Source organism: Dipodomys spectabilis, unplaced genomic scaffold (assembly GCF_019054845.1).
Source record: "Dipodomys spectabilis isolate Male_0828 unplaced genomic scaffold, ASM1905484v1 ptg000173l, whole genome shotgun sequence".
Classification (NCBI taxonomy): Eukaryota; Metazoa; Chordata; class Mammalia; order Rodentia; family Heteromyidae; genus Dipodomys; species Dipodomys spectabilis.
Genome location: NW_024870850.1, coordinates 8,440,275 through 8,467,711, shown reverse-complemented (window position 1 = coordinate 8,467,711; position 27,437 = coordinate 8,440,275). Strand labels below are relative to the sequence as shown.

The 27,437-nt window shown below is 41.3% G+C and overlaps 1 protein-coding gene and 1 non-coding gene across 2 annotated transcripts in view; both read right to left on the bottom strand.

Annotated features, from left to right (window-relative positions):
- LOC122119602 (vomeronasal type-2 receptor 116-like) overlaps positions 1-27,437 on the bottom strand; it is a 37,721-nt gene that overhangs the window by 3,808 nt on the left and 6,476 nt on the right. Inside the window, exons 4-8 of the mRNA XM_042693611.1 lie at positions 10,208-10,334; positions 9,959-10,125; positions 4,007-4,295; positions 2,820-3,629; positions 379-606 (exon numbers count right to left, since the gene is read on the bottom strand). Coding sequence (XP_042549545.1) covers positions 379-606; positions 2,820-3,629; positions 4,007-4,295; positions 9,959-10,125; positions 10,208-10,334 — 1,621 coding nt within the window. The remainder of the gene's footprint in view (positions 1-378; positions 607-2,819; positions 3,630-4,006; positions 4,296-9,958; positions 10,126-10,207; positions 10,335-27,437) is intronic.
- Positions 14,854-14,939, bottom strand: LOC122119996. Its single transcript, XR_006149618.1, has one exon. It is a non-coding gene; the product is annotated as a small nucleolar RNA SNORD35 (small nucleolar RNA).

Below are 27,437 nucleotides of genomic sequence, written 5' to 3'. Positions count from 1 at the left end.
TCACAGGTGTCACTTTTATGATATTCATTATGCAAACATAGAACAACATATTGGTCATGATATGTTCCTCTGTTTCGTCCATGAATTTTGTTAGTAAGAAACTTCCAGAAACAGAAAGTTTTGAAATGTACACCACTGAGCCATAGTTTTATTGAAGAAACTTTAAAACAGGATAAGCTTATTGCTCATTTATACATAGATCATGCCATTATGGTTAGAAACGACTGACCCTGGGGGAGAAATAAGGATGTGGTGACATTGTCTACAAGCATTGTGATCATAACCTGGCTTAGGGAATTGTAAGCTCTTTCTACAACTACTTCCTAATAACAATACATTTTTATAAAGGAGAGAGTAACAAAAGTAGAAATGACCCACCTTGGTAATTCCTATGGGCCACTCTATCAGATTTTCAAACAAAATCAGTTGTTGATCATGTGGCCTAGATGGAGAAAACTTGCCAACTTTCACCTTTTGTCCCAGACCTTCTGGAAAATTCCAAAAGCTCTTAATGTCATACTCTGCCTCCAAGTTCCTTTCCTCATTCAAAACCACTTGGTCTCCAACAGGATTGGTAAATTGGATATTCTTCAAAAAGGGATGCAGCTAAAAGGGACACATTACAGTATGGTGAGGTGCTTCCCAGTGTTATCACAGAACCGAAGAACAATGAATTACTCTTCATTCCCATCCCCTGATTCACACACCACAGGAAGCCAACCAACTGTATCAAATGCAGTCCCACAGCAGACTAAAGTGCTACCAAGTTCATAAACCTGGGAATCCAGGATGGGATGCAGAAACTCAATTTCAAGGGAATGAAACTGCAGCCATAACCAATCAAATATGAATTATCACATGATAGACCTCAACGGACTCTCTAAATTGCATTCCAATCACTAATTTTGTGATTCTGATCAGAGAATCAGTCTGAAATATGGGTAAATAATAAACTACGTAGAATCATAGAATATTTTTCACAACTATGAAAGATTACCTTAAGCAAGACTTAGTTCACTGCGTGTGTGTGTGTGTGTGTGTGTGTGTGTGTGTGTGTGTGTATGTGTGTGTGTGTATGTCTGTGTCTGTGTGTGTATGCCTGTACTTTGGTGTGACCTCACAGCTTAGGCACTCAACTTGGTATTTTTTTTTTTGTTCTTTTCAAAGTAATCATTCTGTCCATTGAGCCACAGCTCCCCCTCTGTCTTTTTGGTGGTCAATTGTAGTCATGAGTGAGCCACAGGTGTGAGCCACTTGTGTCTAGGCAAAATTAGGTTTTCAAGAACTAGTCACCCTTAGAGAAGATCTTCACTAGCCATACAACGGATAAGGGTCTCATATCTAAAATATACTTGGAACTCAAAAAATTAAATGCCCCAAAAACAAATCCTCAAAGAAACAACTGCCCAATAAATAAGTCGGCTAAAGACTTAAAGAGAAGCTTCTCTGAAGAGGAACTAACGATGGCCAGTAGACACATGAAGAAATGCTCAACCTCCCTATCCCTAAAAGAAATGCAATTCAAAACAACGTTGAGATAACACCTCACTCCACTTAAAATGGCTAAAATAAAGAACTCTAATAACAACAGATGCTGGAGGGGATGTGGACAATAGGGAACCTTACTGTATTGTTGGTGGGAGTGTAAACATGTTTAACCACTTTGAAAAGTAGTATGGAGGTTCCTCAAAAGACTCCACATAGAGCTCTGCTATGACCCAGCAATCCCACTTTTGGGCATTAACCCAAATGTTTACAAACAAGACCACACTAAAGCTACTAGAACGACTATGTTTATTGCAGCATTATTTAACTACAGCTAAGATGTGTAACCAACCCAGATGCCCCTCAGTAGATGAATGGATCAAGAAAAAGTGTTATATATACAAAATGGAACTCTATGCCTCCATCAGAAAGAATGACATTGCCCAATTTGTTAGGAAATGGAAAGGCTTGGAAAAAATTATATTAAGTGAAGTAAGCAAGGCCCAAAGAAACATAGTTCCCATGGTTTCCCTTATTAGTAATATCTAGTATATGTCTGAGTCAAGTAGAAAAGTTCAGATAAGGTGATGTTAGGGAAATGAACCCTAAGATACGAATTCAAATGATTTTTTCTTTCATGGGATTGTTTCTAACACATTAATAAGATTATTTCTCTGTTGCTTTGTATGTCCCTCTCCCACAGTATACAGTATAATCCCTGCTTTCACTATATTTGATGTTGGTATATTTTTTGGAGGGGAAGGGGAAAAAGAATCGTTTAAATAGGGATACAGGTGGACCCATTGCAACAATGAGTTGTACAAGTGGTTATGTCGAAAACAAACCTCACAGCTTTGGTTCAGGGCGTGGGGGAGGATAGCATAGGGAGGACGGGGGGGGGGAGGTGGCCGATGGGAAGGGATGGGAAGGGGAAACAAAGGAGGAGGCTACAACGCTTGTTAAGAAATGTACTCATTATCTTGCCCATGTTATTGTAACCCCTCTGTATAGAATTTTCACAATAAAAAAACTAGTCAGTCTTAATCTGTTATTTTAAAAAGGCACAAGGATTATTTGAATATATCCTGTTGAAAAGGGGATGGCTTTTTCCACACATAGTGAGGATGGGGACAGAAGACACAGCACTTTCTTGTCACAGATGCAGCGTTCTTCAAAAACATTGTCTACACAGCTCTACCATCACTTCATGGAGAGAAAACAGACTCTCTTGTATTTGCCAAAACGGTGCCAGACAACCTAGTTGCATCTGCTATGAAAGCTTATATAGAAGTTCTGCATGCCTAGAGTAGGGCACCCAAAAGAAAAGCCATTACCTGTGAAGAGAGAAATGCCCTGTGTTGCCCATTGTGCACTCTTGGCTCTTCCATGTAATGAAGACACATCTGGTGGAGGGCATGGGCCACAGCATACACAGCATTGTAGATGTTGTAACTCTCATCTGACATGGTCATGTCAAAAATGTGCCTCAGCAACCAATGCAGTGTGGCATTGTATGAACAGTGCCCCAAGTCTCTGCAGTCAGACTTAATCAGTAGGCTATAAACAGACTGAATCCATGACCTGAGAAGGGAGTTATTTGCTGAGTTCTTGGTGAAGGTCTCTGTCAGAATAAAATTGGTGAACCCAGCAGTGTTTCTATGATGGTGAGAGAAGATAAGAGGTGCATGGAAAGAGTCAATCAGAAAATGTCTTTTAGCAATAGTCACATCATCATAGGGTGAGTTCAGGACCCAGACTTTGCCTGTAATTAAAAAGTGCCTACATTTAAGAATGAAGCCTAGTAGAAATTTACTGTCCGCATAAATGATAATCACATTGGTTGATAAGTCCATTAGCTGGCGCTGCATCGATAGATCATTTGAGTAATCTGAAAGGACATTGTAAGTGATCATGTTCTCAAAGGCAAAGCAGACTCTACTCTTGCTCATCTCTTCTCTCAATTCTGAGAGGAACCACATACCATTGTTGTCTTCAGTGATGAATAGTCCCACCCAGTTCCAGCTGAAATGAAGCATCAAGGAGACCATGGCCAGGGCTAGACCTGAGTCCTTGGCAGCCATCTGATAGACAGTACCAAACTTTCCATGGTTACTCAGGAGAGGATCAAAAGACCTAAAGGTGAACTACAGGAACAAATGGAAACAACATCAGGAAGAGGATGGTCATAGGCAAATCTCAGTCCTGATGTGAATGACACAACAACTGGTAGTACAGAGGTGGGAACAAAAGTTTGCTTATCCCATTTGCAAAGTCATCTCCCATGTTCTGAACTCTTTGTAGACATGTACAGATAAGGCTCAGAGCTTTGGGTCATCCTTTCCTCTCAATACCCCTCCTTTTATTTGCAGCAATGAAAATGTGTATGTCCCACCCACTTTTGGAGGCTTCTCCCTGTGAGATTATGCATTTGGAAGGGTTTGTGATACCACCTCCTCTTCAGCCTGTTGAGGACAGTCACTGTGGATATGGCTTCACATCTGCCCACCACTTCCAGCCTCACCTGTGGAAGTTTATAGAGGTCCAGCAGTGTCCCTATTGGGAAGAATGTGCTTGAGATTCCTGTGAGTGCCGCTATAGCTTTGCTGTCTCTTCTGCAGGTGTAATTAGGGATGTTTTTATTCTTCCCAGACAGCCAGGTGAGTGGATCCTCTAACAGATCAGTACCTGAGTAATGCACAGTGTAGATCTCAAACCCCAGAGTCATGTTGGGTAGCAGATGGGGATTCTTGTTGATCTCCTCCACAGCCAGCAGCAGGGTGAGAAGCAATTGGTATTTCTTTAAGTTGATCCTGCACAGAAATCACAAAATTTGGGTAGGTATACAAGTATTACAAATGATTAACTGCAAATCTCATGACTTTGTTGAATCAAATGTTGATTTCTACACACAGTAATATGTATAGATCCAACGGGATGGCATTCTAATTTGTAGTCTAAGAAAAGTTCTTAGAATTGGGAGAGTTCCTGAACAGGCTTGATCAGCATACATGAGATGACTATTCTTCTGAGTTGCAGAGAGAGAGAGGGTGGGGGGAGTGATCCAGCTGGCTTTTCCTCTCTGCACCTTATGGATATGTGAAAAACACTGCTGTCTGCTGTGACATAGGAACAGGCCCAGCTCACATACCAAATCATTTAGTACCTTATATTAGCTGTGCATATGGAAAAACTCTTAAGAAATACAATTCCAGTTGGGAATAGATTGTCCACCTGAGTTCAACCAGTATGAGCAGAGAGGCAGGGCCTGCTGTGTTAGGAGTAAATAGGAAAGCAGGCTGCTTTGTGTCTGTGCTCGCTTGCCACACATTTGCCAATGGTGCATCCTTCTGCAAAGAAGTGAATCTTGTCTTGTGAGGAAAGTAAAGAAATCACAGAACTACAATCAATGGCATGTGATAGAGGCACACTAAGCTGACTCAGAGAATGTCATCATTCTAGGGGATTCCCCAGAACAGAGCAAGATGGCATCCCAGAAAGCTAGAACATAAAGATTGCCTCAGCCAACAAAGAGCAGACGAGAGTCAGGGAGTGTGGACTGGAGGATACTTCTCTAGTAGAACAAACAACAGAAAAGGATGTGTGAAAAAAGGGGGAAGAAGCCATCTCCATGTTTTTCCCCATTATCAGCATTAGTTGCTCATTATGCACAGAAACCCTCCAACATTGCAGGGAGGGAGAGAATTAAAGTTAAATCTCAGCACCATCCCCATACACTCAGACCAGTGCTGGGGAAGTGCTTATAGTTTCTACTTTTGGGTCCAGACCTTAAATTGTGCTTCTGGAACTGGTTTAGGGCAGAGAAGGAAGACGCTGCCACAACCTCCCTCCTCCAATCTTGTGAATGACAGCAGGTATGGGATACAACCTCTTAGTGATCAGGGCAGAAGATTGGGTCAGAGTTTTTCTTAGAACCCTTTGTCAAGCATGTCATGGTTGCACCCATAATCCAGAATAAACTAGAAGCATTGTTTGGTGCAAGCACCACAGCTTCCATTAGAATCTTTCAGGAGGATTTGGAAGGTCGCTGAGGCAGAACCAAATGCCATTTCCATCAGTTTTCACCATGGGTGGAGTAGGCTGACACCTGTCTTCTTGCTTAGCCTTGTGAAGCCACTGTGGCTATGTGACTCTGTTGTTATCTGGCTCAGTCCAGTCTCATTGCACAGTGAATTATTTCAGGACCACTGCCCTAGAAGGACAGTGCTCAAGATGGCACCAGGCAGAAACTGAAGTTTCTCTAGGAATCCAGTGTGCATTGGTCTACAGCAGCATAAGCTAGATTGTGGCTTAAGTGTATCCACATGACAGTTTGGGCTTTGGGGATGCTAGATAGCCTGAGTAGATGGTGGTGTTCACCAAGATGGTCCTGGGGCTTACTTTATTGTTTTTGTTGATTGTGTGGCTTGAACTCTAGGCCTGGGATCTGACCCTAAAATCTTCAGCTTAAGACTAGCTCTCTAGCACTTGAGGCACAGCGCCACTTCTGGCTTTCTTTTGTTTTACTGGAGATAAAAGTCTCACAGACTTTTCTGCCTGGGCTGGCATTGAACCCCGGTCCTCAGATCTCAGCCTCCTAAGTAGCTAGAATTCTAGGTATCAGCCACCCATGCCCAGCTTGTGGCTTCCTTTACAAACCTTACCATGCTTCTGTAGCATTGCATGGTTTTCCATCCCAATTATAATAGGTAAGACAGGGAAGTAAGATGGTGATATTGTCCTACAGCTTAGTGTGGGCTAGATAATAGCAGTAGAACTGTATCATGACCATATTGCCAGGACAGCCTTTGGTAGACTCTGTAATCACCTCAATACCTGAGAAAGTCATCTACCACCAGACAATCTGAATTTTATATTAGCTATCACTAATTGTATATGGTTGTGGGCATCTTGGCTCATGAGCACACCTCTACCATATTCAACCTGAGTCAATCTTAGTACTCACCCAGTACTGTATTGGTCTTGATCGCAGTAGACTGAGGATGATGTACTCAGGCAGGATAGGAAAATGAGGCCTGGTTAATGCATGCCAGGAATTCAAAAACTCAAGCTTAAAACTTGTCCATCTACTTCCCTTAATGTTAAGGGAATGACGTCATTTAGGGGGAAATGGAGTAGAATAGATTAGTAAAATATGATGTATGGGAAGCTCACAGCAAACAGAGAGCTATTCATCCATCTACATATCTTGAGATTGAGGGACCAGGGCTGGGAAGGTGGCTCAGTGGTAGAGCGCTTGCCCTGCATGCCTGAGGTCCTGGGTTCGACCCCTCAGCACCACATAAGCAAAAAGAAAAAAAGCCGGAAGTGGCGCTGTGGCTCAAGTGGTAGAGCTCTAGCCTTGAGCTGAAGAGCTGAGGGACAGCGCCCAGGCCCAGAGTTCAGGCCCCACGACCGCACCCAAAAAAAAAAAAAAAAGATTAAGGGACCAAAGTCATTGAACACAAAAAGAAGCTGGATCAATTAAGGAAAAAAATGAGTCCTAGAGAAGGCAACTCAGAAACATGTGATTTCGAAACACAGGGCTACCATCTTTACTTCAAAGAGAGGAAACAGGTTGAATTGCTTCCTGAGAGATGAATTCATCATATGAATTAGCAGTTGTCTTGTAGGGCAAATGCCTTCCCCACAAGACACTCCCCAAAACGTAAGCAACATCCTATGCCAAATATAGACAACAGCACACCTTCCTTCCCTCAAGGATAATCATCTGGAAAGAATGGCCAAAACATACAGAAACTCAGAAAGTGTAACACCAGGAATGATTAGAGCAAAGATGACAAACCTATGTTTGTGTAACTTTTAAGTCAGACCTCCTGCCTTTACCATCTGAATACCCCTGGAAGCCCAAGAGCTGAGTGTCTCTTCTCAATTACAGTGTGTCTTTGCCTTTCTGTTTCTTGTTTGTCTACCTGCTTGTTTCATTGCTTCCTTACTGAGAAAAGCTCTGCCACATTTCCATCCTGTTGTGACTTGTCTAGAATTTCTTCTTCTGGGATCAGAGTCCAGGATCCCAAGTGAAGAGTCCCTACTTTTAGAGTGAAACTTCATTAACCTTCATCTGTTTTGGTGATCCTGCTGTTTGGTATTCCAAGTGTAATAGAGCTCTGGTGGCACAGCTGTGTCTAACGCCAGTTCCAGCACACAGATCTTGCTATTGCTAGGCAGAATCGACGCACAAGGCCATTCCCTGTGGATGAGGCATATGGGACCCCTGTGCACCCAGGAGAAGGCATATTTGGACCCATGACTCATTGGGGTTCTCGTGAGGTTTTTAGAACCACAGAGTATTTGTCACCAAATTAGCCTTTAGTTTTCTCTGGTACTGAAATGGTTTATCACCTCACAGCTGACTTCTCACAGGCCCTGGGCTCCATCTAGTGTTGACATTGTGGAAGTCACGACAGACTCAGGAACACTGAAGCCTGCCTGGGATTTCTGGAAAGACAGGCACAAAGCCAGACCAGTCAGACTGGTATAATTTGGAGACATTTCAAAGGCCAGATGGTATCACATGCCAATATGAATGAAGAATGTTCCAGAATGATGAATTCTCCTAGCATTCAATATAATCATTTTAGGGAAATTCTCATAGAGAGAATCTCAACTCTCATGGATGCTTGCTGATGTCATTGTGTACAATGTAACTGAGGCTTTGACATCTAGAATGACAGTAATACTAAATATGAATTGGGAACTGGTGGCTCAGGCCTGCAATTATAACTACTCTGGAGGATGATATAGGAGAATTATGTTTTGTAGTCACTTTGTGCAGGAATGTCTGTGACACTCTTTATGTGCAAGCAACTCCACAGAAACTGGTACAGAGCTGTAGGTCAAGTGGTAGAGTGCCAGCCATGAGAGAAAAAATGCTAAGGGACAGCCATCAAGACTTGAGATGATGCATGTGTACCAGAATGTATGTGAACATGCACACACACACACACACACACACACACACACACACACGCACACACACACACACACACACACAGCTCATTAGAGTTTCCAATGCTGGGTTTACACATGAGCCCTATCTTTCTCACTCACTTCCTCACCACATTGATTTGGCTTAAATATCTCTCATAAATCTATCATGGAATAAAGTATTCTTCTCCTGAACAAACCCTATACAGGGTGTTTCCACACAACTTGTCTGAGAAGATTCATCCATGACTTATCTAGTTTACAGAGAATTCTATAGATCTGAAAGTAATGAGCTCACCTGGGTCAAATGCATGAATGAAACTGTGTATAAAAATTATGAAAAAGCCAGGCACCTTTGCTCACGCCTATTATCCTATCTACTCAGGAGGCTGAGATCTGAGGATCAGGGTTCAAAGCCAGCCAGGGCAGAAGTGTCCATCAGACTCTTATCTCCAATAAACCACTAGAAAATTGGAAATGGCACTGTGGCACCAGCAATCGAGCGCTTGTCTTAAGCTGAATAGCACAGGGACAGCATCCAAGCCTAGAGTTCAAGACCCATTACTGACAATATATATGGAAAACACATTAAAATCTAGTTTAGGAAGTTATGAGCAGGGAAAAATAAATAAGCCTGGAAACATTTGGAGAACAAGGAATGGAAACAGAGTTTCTGGGAATGACATAGGAGACAGGCCAAGACATGGATAGCAGGACAGAAGCTTACTTACATTAGTTAAGGGGAAAAAATATAAAATGTGTCATGCATTTCCCATTACTGATCTGTCCAGCAGCTCCCCATTTCCAGAGTTTTGCTGACATGAATTAACCCCAGAAGCAGAAATTGCATGTCTATCCTAAGAAACATTGCCCTGAAGGCGGTACAAACATTGGCCCTGTTTTGAAAAGTATAAAAAACAGAATGGATTGAAGGAGACAGGCCAAGACATGGATAGCAGGACAGAAGCTTACTTACATTAGTTAAGGGGAAAAAAAATAAAATGTGTCATGCATTTCCCATTACTGATCTGTCCAGCAGCTCCCCATTTCCAGAGTTTTGCTGACATGAATTAACCCCAGAAGCAGAAACTGCATGTCTATCCTAAGAAACATTGCCCTGAAGGCGGTCCAAACATTGGCCCTGTTTTGAAAAGTATAAAAAACAGAATGGATTGAAGATTCCCTGGCCTTTGCCCTATAGATGGGGACATTGCACTTTAGTGTCTTTGTATGGACTCTTGGTCACCCCAGTAACCCTAACAGTGATGAATGGAGGAGTCACAGTGATGGTGGGGTGGTCGGGACATCTCTGGAAAGGGGAGTAGAATGGAAGACAGACAGAAAACTCTGTACCCTTGGAAGAAAGAAAAATATTCATTAGGAAAACTTGAAATGAAGTAGAGCTGTTGTAGTGAGGGCAGTGTAGAAGATGCAGAGCACATCAGTGATTGTGTCCAAACTTCCCCCACATCTGACTGTAACACAAAGAGAAAATTCAAAATTTAAGAAAATCCAAGAAATCACTTACTGAATGTTCTGTTGCTGCAGGGTAGGGTCATTCAAGCCTTGACCGACCAATTCCCAAGAATAGAGGGGGTAAAATCCAGCAATGACCACATCTCCCTTGCTGCATGCCACAGATTTCTCTGTCCAAATGCATCTTCCATCTTCAGAGAAAGTGATCAGGAGAGGATGCTGGAGGAGAAGCAGTGTCAGAGCCACAGGGAACATTGCTGCTGCTTTGACATGGAGCTGTGTTTCTGGATGCAGACTGTGCCTGCAGCGTCAGGCAGGTGTCTAAATGGATCTTCAGTTTTTGTGGCTTCTTGTTTCCTGGATGTCCTCCACTGTCCTCGAGGAATACAGAGCCCGTTCTGCCCTCTGGCTCTGCATCTGGTGCCCAGCTTCAAGGTCAAAACAGAAGTTAGAAAACATGTGTACCATCTTCCTCTCCACACCCTCAGGACCATGATTTCATCCAAGACTGTAGATAATGAAACTCCAGGGATGGATTCCTCTCTTGTTGAGTTGTTCACAAATTTGTGTGAAAGCAAAAAGTTGAAAACAAAAAAGCACAACCAATCAAGGGTCACTAAGGATGATGGGAATGGATGACAGCAGTGGATGCCATGTGAAGGTCAAATGATCATAGAGCACCATGGCCAGCAAAGGCTCAGTCAGAGTTATTGGAGCACCGTCAAAGATGAGGATGGGCAGGCTCACAACCTAGGGAAAAGGGAGACACCGAAGTTTGGTGAAATGACCCATTCAGGTTTTTATACCAACTGCACATGCACAAGAATCCAGAAGAGCTCAATATATTTATTTACTGTTGCAGGTGTTACCAACAGTGTCCTGGAATCCTACCATTACAGATCAATACTTCAAGTTCAATGCATTTATCCAATTAGACATTTGCACTCTGAATCTTGAACTTCTTCAGTGCTTGCATGTTGTTGACCATCAGACTGCACTTATCAATATATGGACAGTCCATTGTTAGACAGAGGTGTTCTATGATCTATGACTATCTGGGAACATAGCAGGCCTGCACACTGAGGATCCTGGTAGCTGTGGGTGTATGGATGGGTCTTGCTCTGCTGTGTCCACATCATGTCCTGAGTGCTCCGGGAATTCTTTTTCCCACTTGGACAGCTGTATGGTGCCAGCTCTGTCCATGTCTCCCTAGCTGTCTTCTCTACTAGTTTCTCATACTAGAAGTGAAACCAAGGTCACAGCATAGGTTCCTGCTCTGCACAGAGTTCACCATGGTGGCTGGTTCTGTGAACTGGCTGCATATATTTATGAGGAAGGGCTTGGCAAATGTAAGTTGGAAAAGTAAGGATGCAAATGCTATTTGGTGATGGTAGCTGGCAAGACCTTGCAAGAGCATCAGTGCTGGTCCTAGCCTGACTTGGGTTTGGAGGTAGAAATCTTTGTTGCTTCTATACCCAGGATTATCGGTATGAGCCAGCTGTGCCTGGCTCAGAGGACAAACTTTTATCCCATTCTCCTCATCTATTACTCGAACTATTTCTGTTCAGTCTGCCCAAGAGAACAGGCCCTCCCCACTTCTTCTTCACTTGCCTGAAACCAGTAGTCACCTGTTAATCACCTGACTTGGAGTCAGCAAAGGACCCCACAATCTGAGGTCACTTCCTCATCCACGGAGGTCACTTCCTGGACCATCCTGGTCACACCTCTGTAGGACAGTGATAAGTTCCCCAGACTCTGTGGTCACTTCCACATCCGCTGTGGTCCCGTTCTTCTTTTTATTTTCTTCTTATTCCTTTTCCTCTGTCTTCTCCAGGGGCTTCCATCTCCTGAGGGTGGCCAGTTTGCCTTTTCTGCCTGAACCGTGTATCAGGTTTCCTTGCTGGAGAAGCTAACAATTTCTACTTCATTATCATTGATATCTACTCTAGTACTCTATGCCTTCTTCTCCCTACATTTCAAAAATAAGAGAAAACTTGGGGATCTCTGTTGCCTCTATGGGTGTGCTTTCTTTCTGGTATGTCTGTTTGTTTGTCTGTGTGTATTGTAAATGTGTTGTACAGAAGAGTTACCATTATGTAAATCAGGTAGTGAGTACATTTCTGTTTTTAAAATGTTACCCAGTTTTTCCCTCCCTGCCCCACCGAAAGGTTGTATGCTTCATTGTTCACACGGTGTCCAGTATATACCACTGCTGCATTTGCCAGGGTGATTAACTGAACACGATGTTCTCCACTTCCACCCATATTCTTGACTCAAACATATAATTGCATGCTCAAGACTCCTTGTGTCTGTGTGATTCAATTTACTTTTTCCATTCATGTGTTGATTGGAACAGAGCCTGGTTCTGCAACTCAGCTTCTAAGTAGTGTCATGATAAACACTCACCATATGTAAACATAGACATAACAAACACCAATATTTGTGTGTGTGTAATATGCATGTAATATTATATCTTTTGTCGTATTATGTTACCAAAGGAGTTATAATATTCCTTTTGGCCATATCTCCATTAGTGTCTGTTATTATTAATTTTCTGAATAATCAATCAACTTATTTATTGCTAATTATTTTATAATGAGTTATATTTTATGAAACTTAAGATGTACTCCTCTGCTACTTACTTGAACATTTTGTGGGTATAAAAATTGAATATGGGAAGTGGTGCTGTGACTGAAGTGGTAGAGTGCTAGCCTTGAGCTGAAGAGCTGAGGGACAGTGCCAAGGCCCAGAGTTCAAGCCCCACAACACACCAAAAAAAAAAATGAAGACTGTTTTTGCTTCTGAAATCATTTTGTATCCAAATGAAACCAATTTGTTTCATCAATTCCCTTTCTCAAGACTTTCATTTATTAACTTCCCTTGGTCATGAGATTTGAACTCTGGGTCTAGGTGCTGTCCCTCAGTTTTCAGCTCAAGGAGAATGCTCTATCCCTTGAGCCACAGCACTGCTTTTGGTTTTCTGGTGGTTAATTGGAGATAAGTGTTGTATGAAGTTTCCTGCCTGGGCTGGCTTTGTACCCTGATCCTCAGATCTCAACCTCCTGAGTAGCTAGGATTACAGGTGTGAATCACTGGCACCTGGATTCCTTACTGAGTTTTTAAAAATTACATGTTTAATTAACTCTTTGAAAACATTTGATCTCAAAATGACATTTTTAAAGATGTAAAGTAGTAATCCTTAGACAAACTGGTTGTAAATTGATATTTCCCATTTGGTTTTAAAGCAGGGAGAACAGGAGAATCACATGTAGACTGACATTGCATGAAGAGTCCAAACTTAACAAACTTGAGGGATCTCAGACCATCTCTTGGTGTTTTCAAAATGCAGCTGATTGCATCACTTTACATATCACTCTTGTAACTTTCTTCAGGTAATATTTGAAGGAAAGCAACTTTTAGTTAAAAACACTCATATATTGGCATTTTGGTGTGTAAAGAATTGAGCAATAATAATAATAATAAAAGAATTGAGCTATAGCTGAGAGCCCATGGCTCAAACCCATAATCCTAGCTACTCAGGAGGCAGAGATTTGAGGATCACGGTTCAAAGCTAGCAGTGGCAAAAAACTTCCTGAGACTCTTATCTCCAATAAACCACTCAGAAAACTAGGAGTGGTGCTGTGGCTCAAGTGGTAGATTGCTTGCCTTGAGCTGAAGAACTGAGGGACAGAGCCTAGGCTCAGAGTTCAAGCCCTATGACCGACCAAAAAAAAAAAAAAAAAAAAGGATCGAGTAACGTAAATTAGGTTTTACATTGAAGTAAATATCTAACCAAAGCCAGGAAAATTTAAATGTAATTTCTACTTTTTTTCTTTGTCCCTTAAAGGAAACCACAATGGGAAAATACGTATGTAGAGCAAACTGCACATTATCTATCTGACCCATATCTATAAGAAAATAGAAAATCTGAACACACACTGCATGATTGTTTTATCAAAAGAATCCTGGGGGGATGGGGAAAGAAGGCAAATATGAGTTTGGATGAGTTAATTTTGGCAAGAAGTGGCAAAATAAGAGAAGAAAAATAAGAAAACCATAAAACTCAAGGCAATATTCTTAGCTTTGGATGGTCTCAAAGCCAGTTAGAAAATTTCTACCTTCTATCCCTTTGGCTGGTGGAAGCTACCAGTACATTGCCAGAACCTCCTGGGAACATACGCAGAGACTTCCAGATCACAGTACCCAGTCTGGTTGGTCCATGAGCTGTTCACCACCTGTTAGTGCAGGAGTGCGGCTTCTGCCTCTGGGAGTTTCCAGATCCACCCCTACCAGGCCAACCGACCTAGGGTGCAGTCCCCACGGGGTGCATCAAGCGGTCTCCAGACATGACAAGCAGCATGTCTGAGCTGCTTAGCCCCTGCACATGGTTTGGCGCCTCTGGGGAAGATGGGGCTCAGGATCCTGCTCTGGAAGGGGAAGGATACTCCCAGCATGCCCTGGGGCATGGGGCAGTGAGCATCATAGGAAGGAGACCTTGGCCTTGAGCACGAGGGGCTGCATGTGGCTAGGGCCTTGTTCATGTCTGAGGGTTTGTTCAGCAACACCAACTCGAGGCAGATCTGAGCAGCAAGTCTAGGGAGCACGGGTGGGATCCATAGCCTATTTCTGCTATTCTGGCCCCTCTCCGGGTTGAGATGACTCACCTGCAATGTATGGGCATCTCCTTTCATTTTTTTCCTGCTCAGGCAGATTTGGTTGGTTTTCTTTTTTAAAAAAAAATTATGTTTTTTTTTATTGTGAAAATACCGTACAGAGGAGTTGCAATTACATGAGCAAGGTAATGAGTACATTTCTTATCAAGCATTTTTGCCTCCTCCTTTTTATCCCCTTCCCATCCCTGCCCTCCCATCTTCCCACCCTTCATGTCCCTCCTTTGATTGGTTTTTATTTAATATATTGGGTATTTTTTGCTCTCCCCCTTTTTATTTCCTGGTATCTGCTGAGCCTTTGGCATCATTGGCACTGCCCACAGTGGCATCCACAGACCATTGTGAGAAAAGACATCACTTGCTTTAAAAAAATTAAAGACAGGATTGATGGTTTTCAGAGTTGGTTGGTGAGAAGATAAGGGAAAAAATTAATTTATGGAAAAAATCGTGTGTGTGTGTGTGTGTGTATGTGTGTGCCAGCCATGGAAATCAGGACCCAAACTCCCTTTCTTGGCTTTGTAATTCACAAGTGGCATTTTACCATTTGAGAAATACCACGCGTCCTGTATTCTTACTTGTAAGTTAAAGATGGAGTCTCATACACTTTGTTGTCCAGGCTAATTTTGAATTGTGATCCTCAGATCCAAGCCTTCTAAAGTAGCCATTGATGTCTGACTTGAAAAAATTGCGTTTATAATATTGAAATTAATAATGAATTTACTAATAGACTTCCAAAAGAATGTGAAAAGTTAATACATATGACTCAATGTTTTAGTGAGTACTTTAAAACAGTAACACTTTTTCTTTATTGAGAGTAATTACATAAATTTCACAGTATTGTGGCATAGTGATACTTAGCTAAAGTCACTAACACACTTTAACCTTCACAATGCATCTTGTCATTGTCTTCATCTACAAAGCTTATGAACTCTACAGAGTTTAACAATAAAATGGTTTCTCCCAAATCGCGTGATATGTACATTTCTTTCCTTTTGCTCAGTATCAGCTGTTTCCTCTTTCTCTCTCTTTCCCTCCCTCCCATCACCAGCCTTGAGTTGCTTAGTTCACTTTCATCAATGACCAATGCCGCTGATGGGCCCCTCTGCTGTATTTTTTCACCCATTTTCCTATAGTTCTTTGCCCTCCTCTTAGTTTCCCTTAGATGTGCATGCTTATACACCATATATGCGGCCAGGATATAGAGTCATTTAGAAACTATATAACAAATTAAGAAGCCAAGCTTTGTTTCTTGTGTCTTGTTTATTTTATCATATTTCATTGTAAAACAGTAACACATTTATGATGTGTAATTTAGTCCACTTAAGAGGTGATTGAACACCACTGGATCTGAAAAATGTAAGTAGAAAATAAAGCAGTGGAAGAAAGGACACACTATCTTTTGCCAGCATGGCTAAAGAGATCCCCTCAAAAATCTAGTGTTTCTGTTGTTCTCTTTTCTCTTCTTCTTCCATTTCTATTTGGGTGTCCTTAGAGATTTGGACCGATATGATGCACAAATTGACTCATTGTGAGCTCTGGGAATTGATTTTACCAAGGTCCTATGGAAGTCAATGATGAGCCCATCCTTTCTCTCCTTTACTTGAGTGTCTCCTGGAGAGGTATAGGTTCCACGCTTCTATCCTCTGAGACAGAGGCTGGCAATGGCCAGCTCCTGGTATGTCAGTCCTGAGGATTGAGGCTGAGCTTTCCTTGGGCTCCAAGCTTGAAAAGATCTTTGGTTCTTTACCCCTTAGTTGTGTCTAACGGTAGATGCAGCTCTACGTAGTAAGTAATGATGTTAATTAAAAGCCTTGGAAATATCACCTCTTAAAACATAAAAACATAATTGCCTTGGGTAGCCAGTAAAAATTATTTCACACTTGTGTTCACAGTTCACTAAGTTTTAAACCTCCTTAGTTGTGTTTGGTTAGCAGAATGGGTAACCAATGTTTTTTTTTCTACCTACACTGTACTGGCTCTGTTTCCTGTTGAAGTCTTCCCCTAACTACAATACATGTATTATTTTAAACTCTTTCTGAGTACTTAAAAGGAACTATTGCAACAGTATTAAAGGCCTGGACCTCAGTTATCAAAACAGCATCAATGGTGGGATACTCGTGGCTTTCGCCTGTAATCCTAGCTACTCACAGGCTGAGATCTGAGGATTGTGATTCAGTGCCAGTCCAGGCAGGAAAGTCTCTGAAACTATTATCTCCAAATAATCACCATAAAACCAGAATTGGTGCTATGGCTTAAGTAGTAGAGCACTCTCCTTGAGCTGAAGAGCTCATGGACAGCACCCAGGCCCAGAGTTCAAGTCCTGAGACTGACAAAACAATACCAGCATCAATGATACTATTCAGAATTTCCTATTTTTGCCAAGCTATGATCTCTTTCTTCTGTGTTGTTCTTTTAATTTCATATGCTTCACCTTTCTGTACTTCACAGTGAATTTCCATCTTGGCCACCTAAAGAAATGAAAATGAGCTGATGTTCTTATGGGTTTTGTTTTTTTGGTGCTGGTTCTGATAGTTGAAGCCAGGGTCTGGGTGTTGTTTCTGAGCATTGTTTTTGTGTAAAGTGAGTGCTCTGCCACTTCAACCATGTATACATTCTGACTTTTGTTGGTACTGGAGATAAAAGACTCATGAACTTTCCTTCCCAGGATGGTTTGGAACCATGAACCTCATATATCAGCTCTCTGAGGAGCTAAGTTTACAGGCCTAAGGCACTGGAACTCAGCTAAGTGTGAGCAATTTTAATGTAACTTGTGACTGTTTAAACACAAACTGTTACAACTGTGTTTGCATTGGGCTCACTGTTTATGGGCAAAAGACATGAGATCAGAATCTTTCTGGTACATTGTCCTCTTTGACAAGGTAAACAGTCATTTTATCTTGCTGAGAATCCAGCAACAGGTCCCTTGTACCTTAGCCTCTTTGCTTAGAAATGACTTAATACTAACTTCCTTTACTATTGGAGTATGATGAATGTATAAGGGCAACTACCTATTAATTATTAGCCCCAAAATGTAAGTTTATACTTAATAAAGGGCAAAAAGTTATTGGTTTTGAAGTTTCCTTTTCTCTAGTGGGCACGTGATCAGAGACTTCATAAAGTGTGATGTAGACATTTGACATGGTAGTCTAACACCCATTCACTTTATTTAGTTAGGCTGTTTGGTTCTCCATGAAGCTTTGTAGTACTAAAATTCATCAACTCCCCTGTGTTGAATACATAGTTGTCCAACAAAAACAGCCATTACATAAGCACCTACAGAACAGTGAGCACTCTTTTCTTTGAGTCATTGTAAATGGAATAATCTGTTGGGCTTCCAGACATTTCTATCTCTGTGCAGATACTTTGTGCAGATACTTCCTTGTCACGGATGCAGCGATCCTCAAGAGATTGTCTTCATAGCTCTACAGTCATTTCATGGTCAGCACTATAGGCCCAGTGTCTCTTGTATTTCCCAAAATGGAGCCGGATGACTTAGTACTATCTGCTATGAAACCTTCAATAGAAAGTCTACATGCCAAGAGCAGATCACCCAAAAGCAATACCATTACCTGTGAAGAGAGAAATGCCCTTGGTTGTGCATTGTCCTCTCGTGGCTCTTCCATGTGATGAAGAAATATCTGGTGGACAGCGTGGGCCATGGCATACACAGCATTATAGATGTTGTAACTCTCTTCTGACATGGTCATGTCAAAAATATGCCTCAGAAACCAATGCAGTGTGGCATTGTATGAACAGTGCCCCAAGTCTCTTCAGTCTCTTAATCAGTAGGCTATAAACAGACTGAATCCATGATGTGGGAAGGGAATTATCTCATGAGTTCTTGCACAAGGTCTCTGTCAGAATAAAATTGGTGAACCCAGAGGAGTTTATATGATGGTGAGAGAAGAAGAGAGGAGCAAGGAAAGAATAAAATTTGCATATGAAGAAACTCTCAAGAAACAGAATTTAGTTTGAGAGCAGATTGTCTACCTGAGTTCAACCAATATCAGCAGGGATGCAGGGCCTGCTGTGTTAGGAGTAAATAGGAAAGCAGGCTGCCTTGTGTCTGTGCTTACTTGCCACACTTTTGCCGATGAGGCACGCTTCTGCAAAGAAGTAAATCTTCCCTTCTGAGCAAAGTAAAGAAAACAAAGAAGGTGGCTCACTGGTAAAATGCTTGCCTTGTATGAGGTCCTGGGTTTTATTCTTCAGCACACATAATCAGAAAAAGATGGAATTGGTGCTGTGGCTCAAGTGGTAGAGTGCTATCCTTGAGCTGAAGAGCTGAGAGACAGCAACCAGGCCCAGAGTTCAGGCCCCACAATTAGCAAAAAAAGAAAACAAAGAAATACAATTCATGTCATGTAGTAGAGGCACACTAAGCTGACTCAGAGAATGTCATCATTCAAGAGGATTCCCCAGAAGCAGAGCAAGATGGCAGCTGACAAAGAGAGAATATAAAGATTGCACCACCCAACAAAGAACATATGAGAGTCAAGTGGTGTGGACCGGAGATTATTCTCTATTAGAACAAAACAACAGGAAAGGATGAATGAGAAATGGTGGAAGAAGCCATCTCCATGTTCCTCCCATACAACAGCATTAGTAGCTCATTATGGACAGAAACCCTCCAACATTGCAGGGAGGGAGAGAATTAAAGTTAAATCTCAGCACCATCCCCATACACTGAGACCAGTGCTGGGGAAGTGGTTATAGTCTCTACTCTTGTGTCCCTACCTTTAGATTGTGCCTCTGGAACTGGTTTAGGACAGACAAGGAAGACAGTGCCACAACCTCCCTCCTCCAATCTTGTGAACGACAGCAGGTATGAGGTACAACCTCCTAGTGAAGAGAGCATAAGAGTGGGCCAGGGTTTTTCTTTGAACCCTGTGTCAGGCATGTCATGGTTGGACCAATCATCCAGAATAAACTAGAGGCACTCTTTGGTTCTGGCATCCAAGCTTCCATTGGAATCTTTCAGGAGGTGTTGGAAGGTCGCTGAGGCAGAACCAAATGCCATTTGCATCAGTTTCCACCATGGGTGGAGTAGGCTGACACCTGTCTTCCTGCTTAGCCTTGTAAAATCACTATTTCTGTGTGACTCTGTTAACACCTGGCTCAGTCCCAGTCTTGTTGGGCAGTGAATCATCTCAGGGACCATTGCCCTAGAAGGACTGTGCTCAAGATGGAATCAGTATGAAACTTAGGTTGCTCTAGGAATCCAGTGTGCATTGGTCTACAACAGCACAAGCTAGAGTGAGGCCTCAGTGTATCCACATGACTGTTTGGGCTTTCTGGATGGGATATTAAGCCTGAGTGCATGGCAGTATTCACTAAAAATGCCCTGTGGCTTTTTTGTTGTTGGTTATGTGGCTTGAACTCTAGGCCTGGGCTCTGACCCTGAATCCTTCAGGTGAAGACTAGCTCTTTAACACTTGAGCCACAGTTCCACCACCAGTTTTCTTATGTTTTTGTGGAGATAAAAGACTCACAGACTTTTCTGCCTGGGCTGGCTTTCAACCATAATCCACTGATCTCCGCCTTGTAAGTAGGTAGGATTACAGGTGTCTGCCACCGGTGCAAAGATTGTGGCTTACCTGACAAAACTTTCTATGCAGCTGTGACTCATCCTTGTTCTCCTACGCACTTTTCATGGGTAGGACAGGGAAGCAAGATGGTGATATTGTCCCACAGCTTAGTGTGGCCCAGGTGATAGCACCAGAATTGTGACATGACCCCATAGCCAGAACAGCCCCTGGCAGAGCTCTGTAATCACCTCAGTACCTGGGAAAGTAATCTACCACCAGAGAATCTGAGATCTACTCTAGCTATCACTAATTGCATATGGTTGGGGCAATCTTGGCCCATGAGGCCACCTCTACCACATACACCCTGGGAGGATGGTACTGCTCACCCAGTGCGGTCTGGTCTTTTTTTTATTGTGAAAACACTGTACAGAGTGGTTACAATTACATGGGCAAGATAATGAGTACATTTCTTATCAAGCATTGTAGCCTCCTCTGTTGTTTTCCCTTCCCATCCCTTCCTATCCTCCACCAGATCCCCCAATCCTCCCCCCCCCCCACCAAAGTTGTAAAGTTCGTTTTGGACATAATGAATTGTACCTCTCATTGTTGCAATTGGTCCACCTGTATCCCTATATAAACGATTTGTTTTTCCCCCTTCCCTCCACAAATTATACCAACATCAAATACAGTGAAAGCAGGGGTTATAGCAAGGGGGAGGAGCATACAAAGCAACAAAGAAATAATCTTATAAATGCCTTAGAAACAATCACATGAAAGAAAAAAAGCATTTTAAATACATATCTTAGGGTTCATTTCCCTGACATCAACTTATCTGACCTTTTCTGCTTGACTCAGGCAAATACTGATTATTGCAAATAAGGGAAACCAGGGACATATGTTTCTTTGGCCTGGCTTACTTCTATTAATATAATTTTTTCCAAATCTTTCAATTTCCTAACAAATGGGCAATGTCATTTTTTCTGGTGGATGCATAGAATTCCATTGTGTATATATACCAAATTTTCTTGATCCATTCATCTACTAAGTGGTATCTAGGTTGGTTCCATATGTTAGCTATGGTAAATAATGCTGCAATAAACATAGTTGTGCTGGTAGCTTTAGTGTGGTCTTGTTTGTGAACATTTGGGTTAATGCCCCAAAGTGGGATTGCTGGGTCATAGTGGACCTCTATGTGGAGTCTTTTGAGGAACCTCCATACTGCTTTCCAAAGTGGTTGAACAAGTTTACAGTTCCACCAATAATGCAGTAAGTTTTCCTTCTGTCCACATTCCCTCTAGCATCTGTTGTAATTAGAGTTCTTGACTGTAGCCATTCTAACTGGGGTGAAGTGGTATCTCAATGATGTTTTGATTTGCATTAGTTGTTTGGTCTTGATTGCAATAGACTGAGGATGCCGTACTGAGGCATGATAGACTAGGGGGAAATGAGGCCTGGTTAATGGATGCCAGCAATTCAAAAACTCAAGCTTAAAGTTTGTCCATCTACTTCCCTAATTGAAAGGGAATGAAGTCATTTAGGGGAAAATGGAGTAGCATAGATTAGGAAAAAATGGTAAGCTACATCAAATACAGAGTTATTCATTCATCTACATCCCTTAAGATTATTATTGCTTTTTTATACAGAGATCATGTCATTCTAGTCAGAAATAACCAACTCTGGGCGAGAAATTAGGATGCTGTGACATTGTCAACAATCATTGTACTCACAGTCTGATTTAGGGAACTGTAAGCTTTTTCTATACCTACTCAATAATAACAAAAACTTCAAAAGAAGACAGCGAAACAAATGGACATTCCCACTTTGGTAATGCCTATGGGTCACTCTATCAGAATTTCAAACAAAATCAATCACTGAACATGTGGCTTTGATGGAGAAAACTTGTCAACTTTCACCCTTTGTCCTAGACCTTCTGGAAAATTCCAAATCCTCAGAATGTCACACTCTGCCCCCAATTTCCCTTCCCCCAAAACCAAAACCACTGGTTCTCTGACAGGATTGGTAAATTGGATCTGCTTCAAAAAGGATGCAGCTAAAAGACACACATTACCCTATGTTGAAGTGCTTTCCAGATTGACCACAGTAATGCAATATCATGGACAAGTTCTGATTAGCTTTCATTCCCACCACACAGTTCACACACACATAGGAATCTAATCAAGTGGAGCAGATGCAAGCCTGTAGAAGACTAAAGTGCTGGGGGCAGGGAAGGTGGCTCAGTGGTAGAGTGCTTGTCTTGCATTCATGAGGCCTTGGGTCGATTCCTCACAACACATAAACAGAAAAAGCCGGAAGTGGCACTGTGATCCAAGTAAGTGGTAGAGCGCTAGTCTACAGCTGAAGAGCTGAGGAAAAGCACCCAGGCCCTGAGTTCAGGCCCCTCGACCAACAACAAAAAAATTAAAACTCCAGCTACATCTGCCTAAATAATGAATTATGATAAGTTAGACCTTAACTGCCTCTCTTCAATGAACCATACATAACCTGAATCAGAGATTCAGTCTGAAAATAGATAAACAATAAACTAAGTAGAATCAGAACATTTATGACACCTAGGAATGATTATCTCAAGCAAGACTAAGTTTATTGTGTGTGCCTGTCATGGGGCTTGAACTGAGGGCCTGGGTACTTCCTTTAATTTTATTCTTTCTCTAGGCTAGCACTTTTCCATAGGAGTCACAGCTCCACTTCTGGCTTTTTAGTGCTTAACTGGAGATAAGTGTCACATACACTTCCCTGTCTGGCTTGGCTTTGAACTGAAATCTTCAGATCCCAGCCTCCTAAGTACTTAGCCTTGAGTGATCCACAGGTATGGGACAGTTGTGCTCAGATAATCTTAGGTTTTCAAGCAAGTAGTCCACCTTGACCTATTATTATAATGAGTAACAAGGAGATTTTGAATTTTTTAAATAGGTTTTTTTAATTGTGAAAATACTGGTCAGAGGGGTAACAGTCACATGAGGAAGGTAATGAACACATTTCTTATCAAGTATTTTTGCCTCCTCCTTTGTTTTTCCCCTATCATCCCTTTCCTCCCATCTCCACAACTGTACCCCTCTACTCCCAACGCCCCATAAATTGTAACGTTTGCTTTTCACCATAGTGTTCTACATGTCATTACTGCAAAGGGTCAACCTACATCCCTATTTAAACATTTTGTTTTTACCCTTCCCCTCCGTGAATTATACCAAGTTCAAATACAGTGAAAAAAGGGGTTATAGTGTGGGGGAGGAACACAGAAAGCAACAAAAAAATCACATGATACCTTATAAATATGTTAGAAACAATAGGAAGAAAGAAAAAACCACTTTTGTCCCTATCCTGGAGTTCATTTTGCTTAACATCATCTTATCTTGTCATATGTACATAGCTTTTGATATTTTCTACTTGTCCAAGACCTATACTAGTTATTGCAAATAAGGGAAACTATGGGACATATGTTTCTTTGGGCCTGGTTTACTTCAATTGATATAATTTTTTCCAAGTCTTTCCATTTCCTAAACAAATGGGGCAATGTCATTCTTTCTGATGGAGGCATAGACTTCCATTGTGTATATATACCACATTTTCTTGTTCTATTCATCTACTGAGAGGCATGTGGGTTTGTTCCATGTCTTAGCTATGGTAAATAATGCTGCAAAAAACATACTTGTGCTGGTAGCTTTAGTATTGTCTTGTATGTGATCATTCAGGTAAATGCCCGACAGTGGGATTGCTGGGTCATAGAGGAGCTCTATGTGGAGTCTTTTGAGGAGCCGCTGTACTACTTTCCAAAGTGGTTGAACCAATTTACACTCCCACCAACAATGTAGTAGGGTTCCTTTATATCCACATCCCCTCCAGAATCTGTTGTTATTAGAGTTCTTGATTATAGCCATTCTAACTGGGGTGAGGTAGAATCTCAATGTTGTTTGGATTTGTATTTCTTTTATGGCTAGAGAGGTTGAGCATTTCTTCCTGTGTCTATTGGCATTCTTATTTCCTCTTCAGAGAAGTTTCTCTTTAAGTCTTTGGCCAACTTATTTATCAGGAAGTTGTTTCTTTGAGCATTTGTTGTGGGGAGATGCAGGTTTTGAGTTCCAAGTATATTTTAGATATGATACCCTTGTCCATTGTATGGCTAGTGAAGATATTCTCCCAATCCCTGGGCTTTCTATTGACCTTGCTAGCTATGTCCTTTGCCACGCAGAATTTCATGGGATCCCATTTGTCCAACCTTTCTTTGATTTGTTGTATTTCTGGGTCTCTATTATGAAAATTTCAGCTTGTGCTAAGGAGACCTAGGGTTTCTCCTATTCCATCCTGTAATGTTTTCAGGGTGTCTGCTTTGACTTCGAGTTCTTTGATCCATTTGGAGTTGATTCTGATGCAGGGTGATATATAAGAATATAGCTTTAGTTTTCTGTAGTTGATTAACCAATTTTGCCAGCACCATTTACTTAAGAGGGTGTCTTTCTTCCATTCTATTTTTTTAGCTAACTTATCGAAGTTTAGGTGGCTATAGGTTTGTGAGTTGGTTTCTGAGTTTTCAATTCGATTCCATTGTTCCTCTGGTCATTTCTTGTGCCAGTACCAAGCTGCTTTGATATTATGGATTTGGAGTAGAGTTTGAAATTTGGTATTGATATTCCTCCAGCACTGTTCTTTCTGTTCAGGATCGTTTGTGCTATTCGGGGTCTTTTATTGTTCCATATGAATATTTGGATTGCTTCTTCTATATCCTTGAAGAATGAGGTTGGAATATTGATAGGTATCACAATGAATTTGTAAATAGCCTTGGGAAGTATTGCCTTTTTCAAGATGGTGATCCTTCCAATATCGGAGCATGGGAGGTTTATCCACTTTCTAAGTTCTGCTTTGAATCCTTTTTCAGGTTTTTAGTTTTCATCATAGAGGTCCTTCACTTCTTTAATTAATTCCTAGTCATTTCTTGTGTGTAGGGATATTACAAACGAGTTTCTTTCCTGATTTCAGCCCTACGCTTCTCATTGTTGGCATACAGAAAAGCCATTGATTTTTGAGGGTTAAGTATGTACCCTGCTAGTTTGTCAAAGTTTCAAATCAGCTTGAGTAATTTGGGATTGGAGTCCATGGGATTCTTTAAATACAAGATCATGTCATGTTTTACTTCTTCTTTCCTATTTGGATCCCTTTTATGATTGCATCTTGTCTCATTGCTGTAGCTAGGCATTCTAATACTAAAGTGAAGAGAAATGGAGAGAGTGGCCATCTTTGTCTCCTTCCTAAGTTAAGAGAAAAAGGCTTTAGTTTTTCAGCATTAAGTATAATTCTGGTTGTAGATTTGTTATATACAGCCTTTATTGTATTGAGGAATGTTCCCTGGATTCGTAGTCTTTCCAGAGCCTTCATCATAAAGGGGTATTGGATCTTGTTAAATGCTATTTCTGCGTCTATTGAAATAGCCATGTGGATCTTATCCTTGCTGTTTTTTGTGTGATAGATTACATTAGTTGATTTGCATATATTGAACCATCTTTGCATCCCTGAAATTGATCCTGTTCGATCTCGGTTTATGATCTTATGGATGAATTGTTGAAGTTGATTGGCCAAGTTTTTTTTTTTTTATTGTGAAAATATTATACAGAGGGTTTACAATTACATGGGTGAGATAATGAGTACATTTCTTATCAATCATTGTAGCCTCCTCCTTTGTTTCCCCTTCCCATCCCTTCCCATCGACCACCCCCCTGTCCTCCCTATCCTATTCTCCCCCCCCCAACCAAAGCTGTGAAGTTCCTTTTCGACATAATGACTTGTATATCTCATTGTTGCAATGGGTCCAACTGTATCTCTATTTAAACGATTGTTTTTCCTTTTCCTCTCCAAAAAATATACCGACATCAAATACAGTGAAAGCAGGGGTTATACTGTGGGGGAGGGACATACAAAGCAACTAAGAAATAATCTTATAAATGCCTTAGAAACAATCACATGAAAAAAAAAATTTCAATACATATCGTAGGGTTCATTTCCCTAACATCATCTTATCTGACCTTTTCTGCTTGACTCAGATATATACTAGATATTGCAAATAAGGGAAACCATGGGACCAATGTTTCTTTGAGCTTGGCTTACTTCACTTAACATACTTTTATCCAAGACTTTGCATTTCCTAACAAATTGTGCAATGTCATTCTTTCTGATGGAGGCATAGAATGCCATTGTGTATATATACCACATTTTCTTGATTAATTCATCTACTGAGGGGCATCTGGGTTGGTTCCATATCTTAGCTATAGTAAAAAATGCTGCGATAAACATAGTTGTGCTGGTAGCTTTAGTGTGGTCTTGTTTGTAAACATTTGGGTAAATGCCCCCAAGTGGGATTGCTGGGTCATAGGGGAGCTCTACGTGGAGTCTTTTGAGGAACCTCCATACTATTTTCCAAAGTGGTTGAACAAATTTACACTCCCACCAACAATGCAGTAAGGTTCCCTTCTGTCCACATGCCCTCTAGCATCTGTTGTTATTAGAGTTCTTGATTTTTGCCATTCTCAGTGGGGTGAGGTGGTATCTTAATCTTGTTTTGATTTGCATTTCTTTTATGGCTAGGTAGGTTTAGCATTTCTTCATGTGTCTATTGGCCATCCTTTCCTCTTCAGAGACGTTTCTCTTTAAGTCTTTACCCCCTTATTTATTGGATAGTTGTTTGTTTGAGGATTTGTTGTTGGGGGATTTAATTTTTTGAGTTCGAGGTATATTTTAGATATGAGACACTTGTCGGTTGTATGGCTAGTGAAGATCTCCCAATCCGTGGGCTTTCTATTGATCTTGATAGCTGTGTCGTTTGCCAGGCAGAAGCTCTGCAACTTCATGCAATCCCATTTGTCCAACCCCTCTTTGATTTGTTGTGTTTTTGGGTCTCTATTAAGAATATTTCGTTTGGCCAAGATTTTGTGGAGAAGTTTTGCATCGACGTTCATCAAAAAACGCTTCAATAGTTCTCTTTTTATGATGAGTACCTGCCTGGTTTTGAGATGAGGGTTATGGCTTCATAGAATGTGTTCTGTAGTGAACTTTCTCTTTCAATTTCATTGGAGATTTGAAGGAATATTGGTGTCAGTTCTGCTTTGAAAGCCTTGTATAATTCTGCTGTAAATTTTCCAGTCCTGGGTTTTTCTTTGATGGGAGGTCTCTTATTGCTCTATTTCAAGGCTTGATTTGTGTCTTTTTAGTTGGTTTAACTCATGTTGGTTTGTTTTTGGGCATATCGCGTTTTGCTAAGAAATTGTCCATTTCTTCCAGATTCTCAAAATTATTATCTTAAGGGTTTGAGAAATATTCCCTTATAATG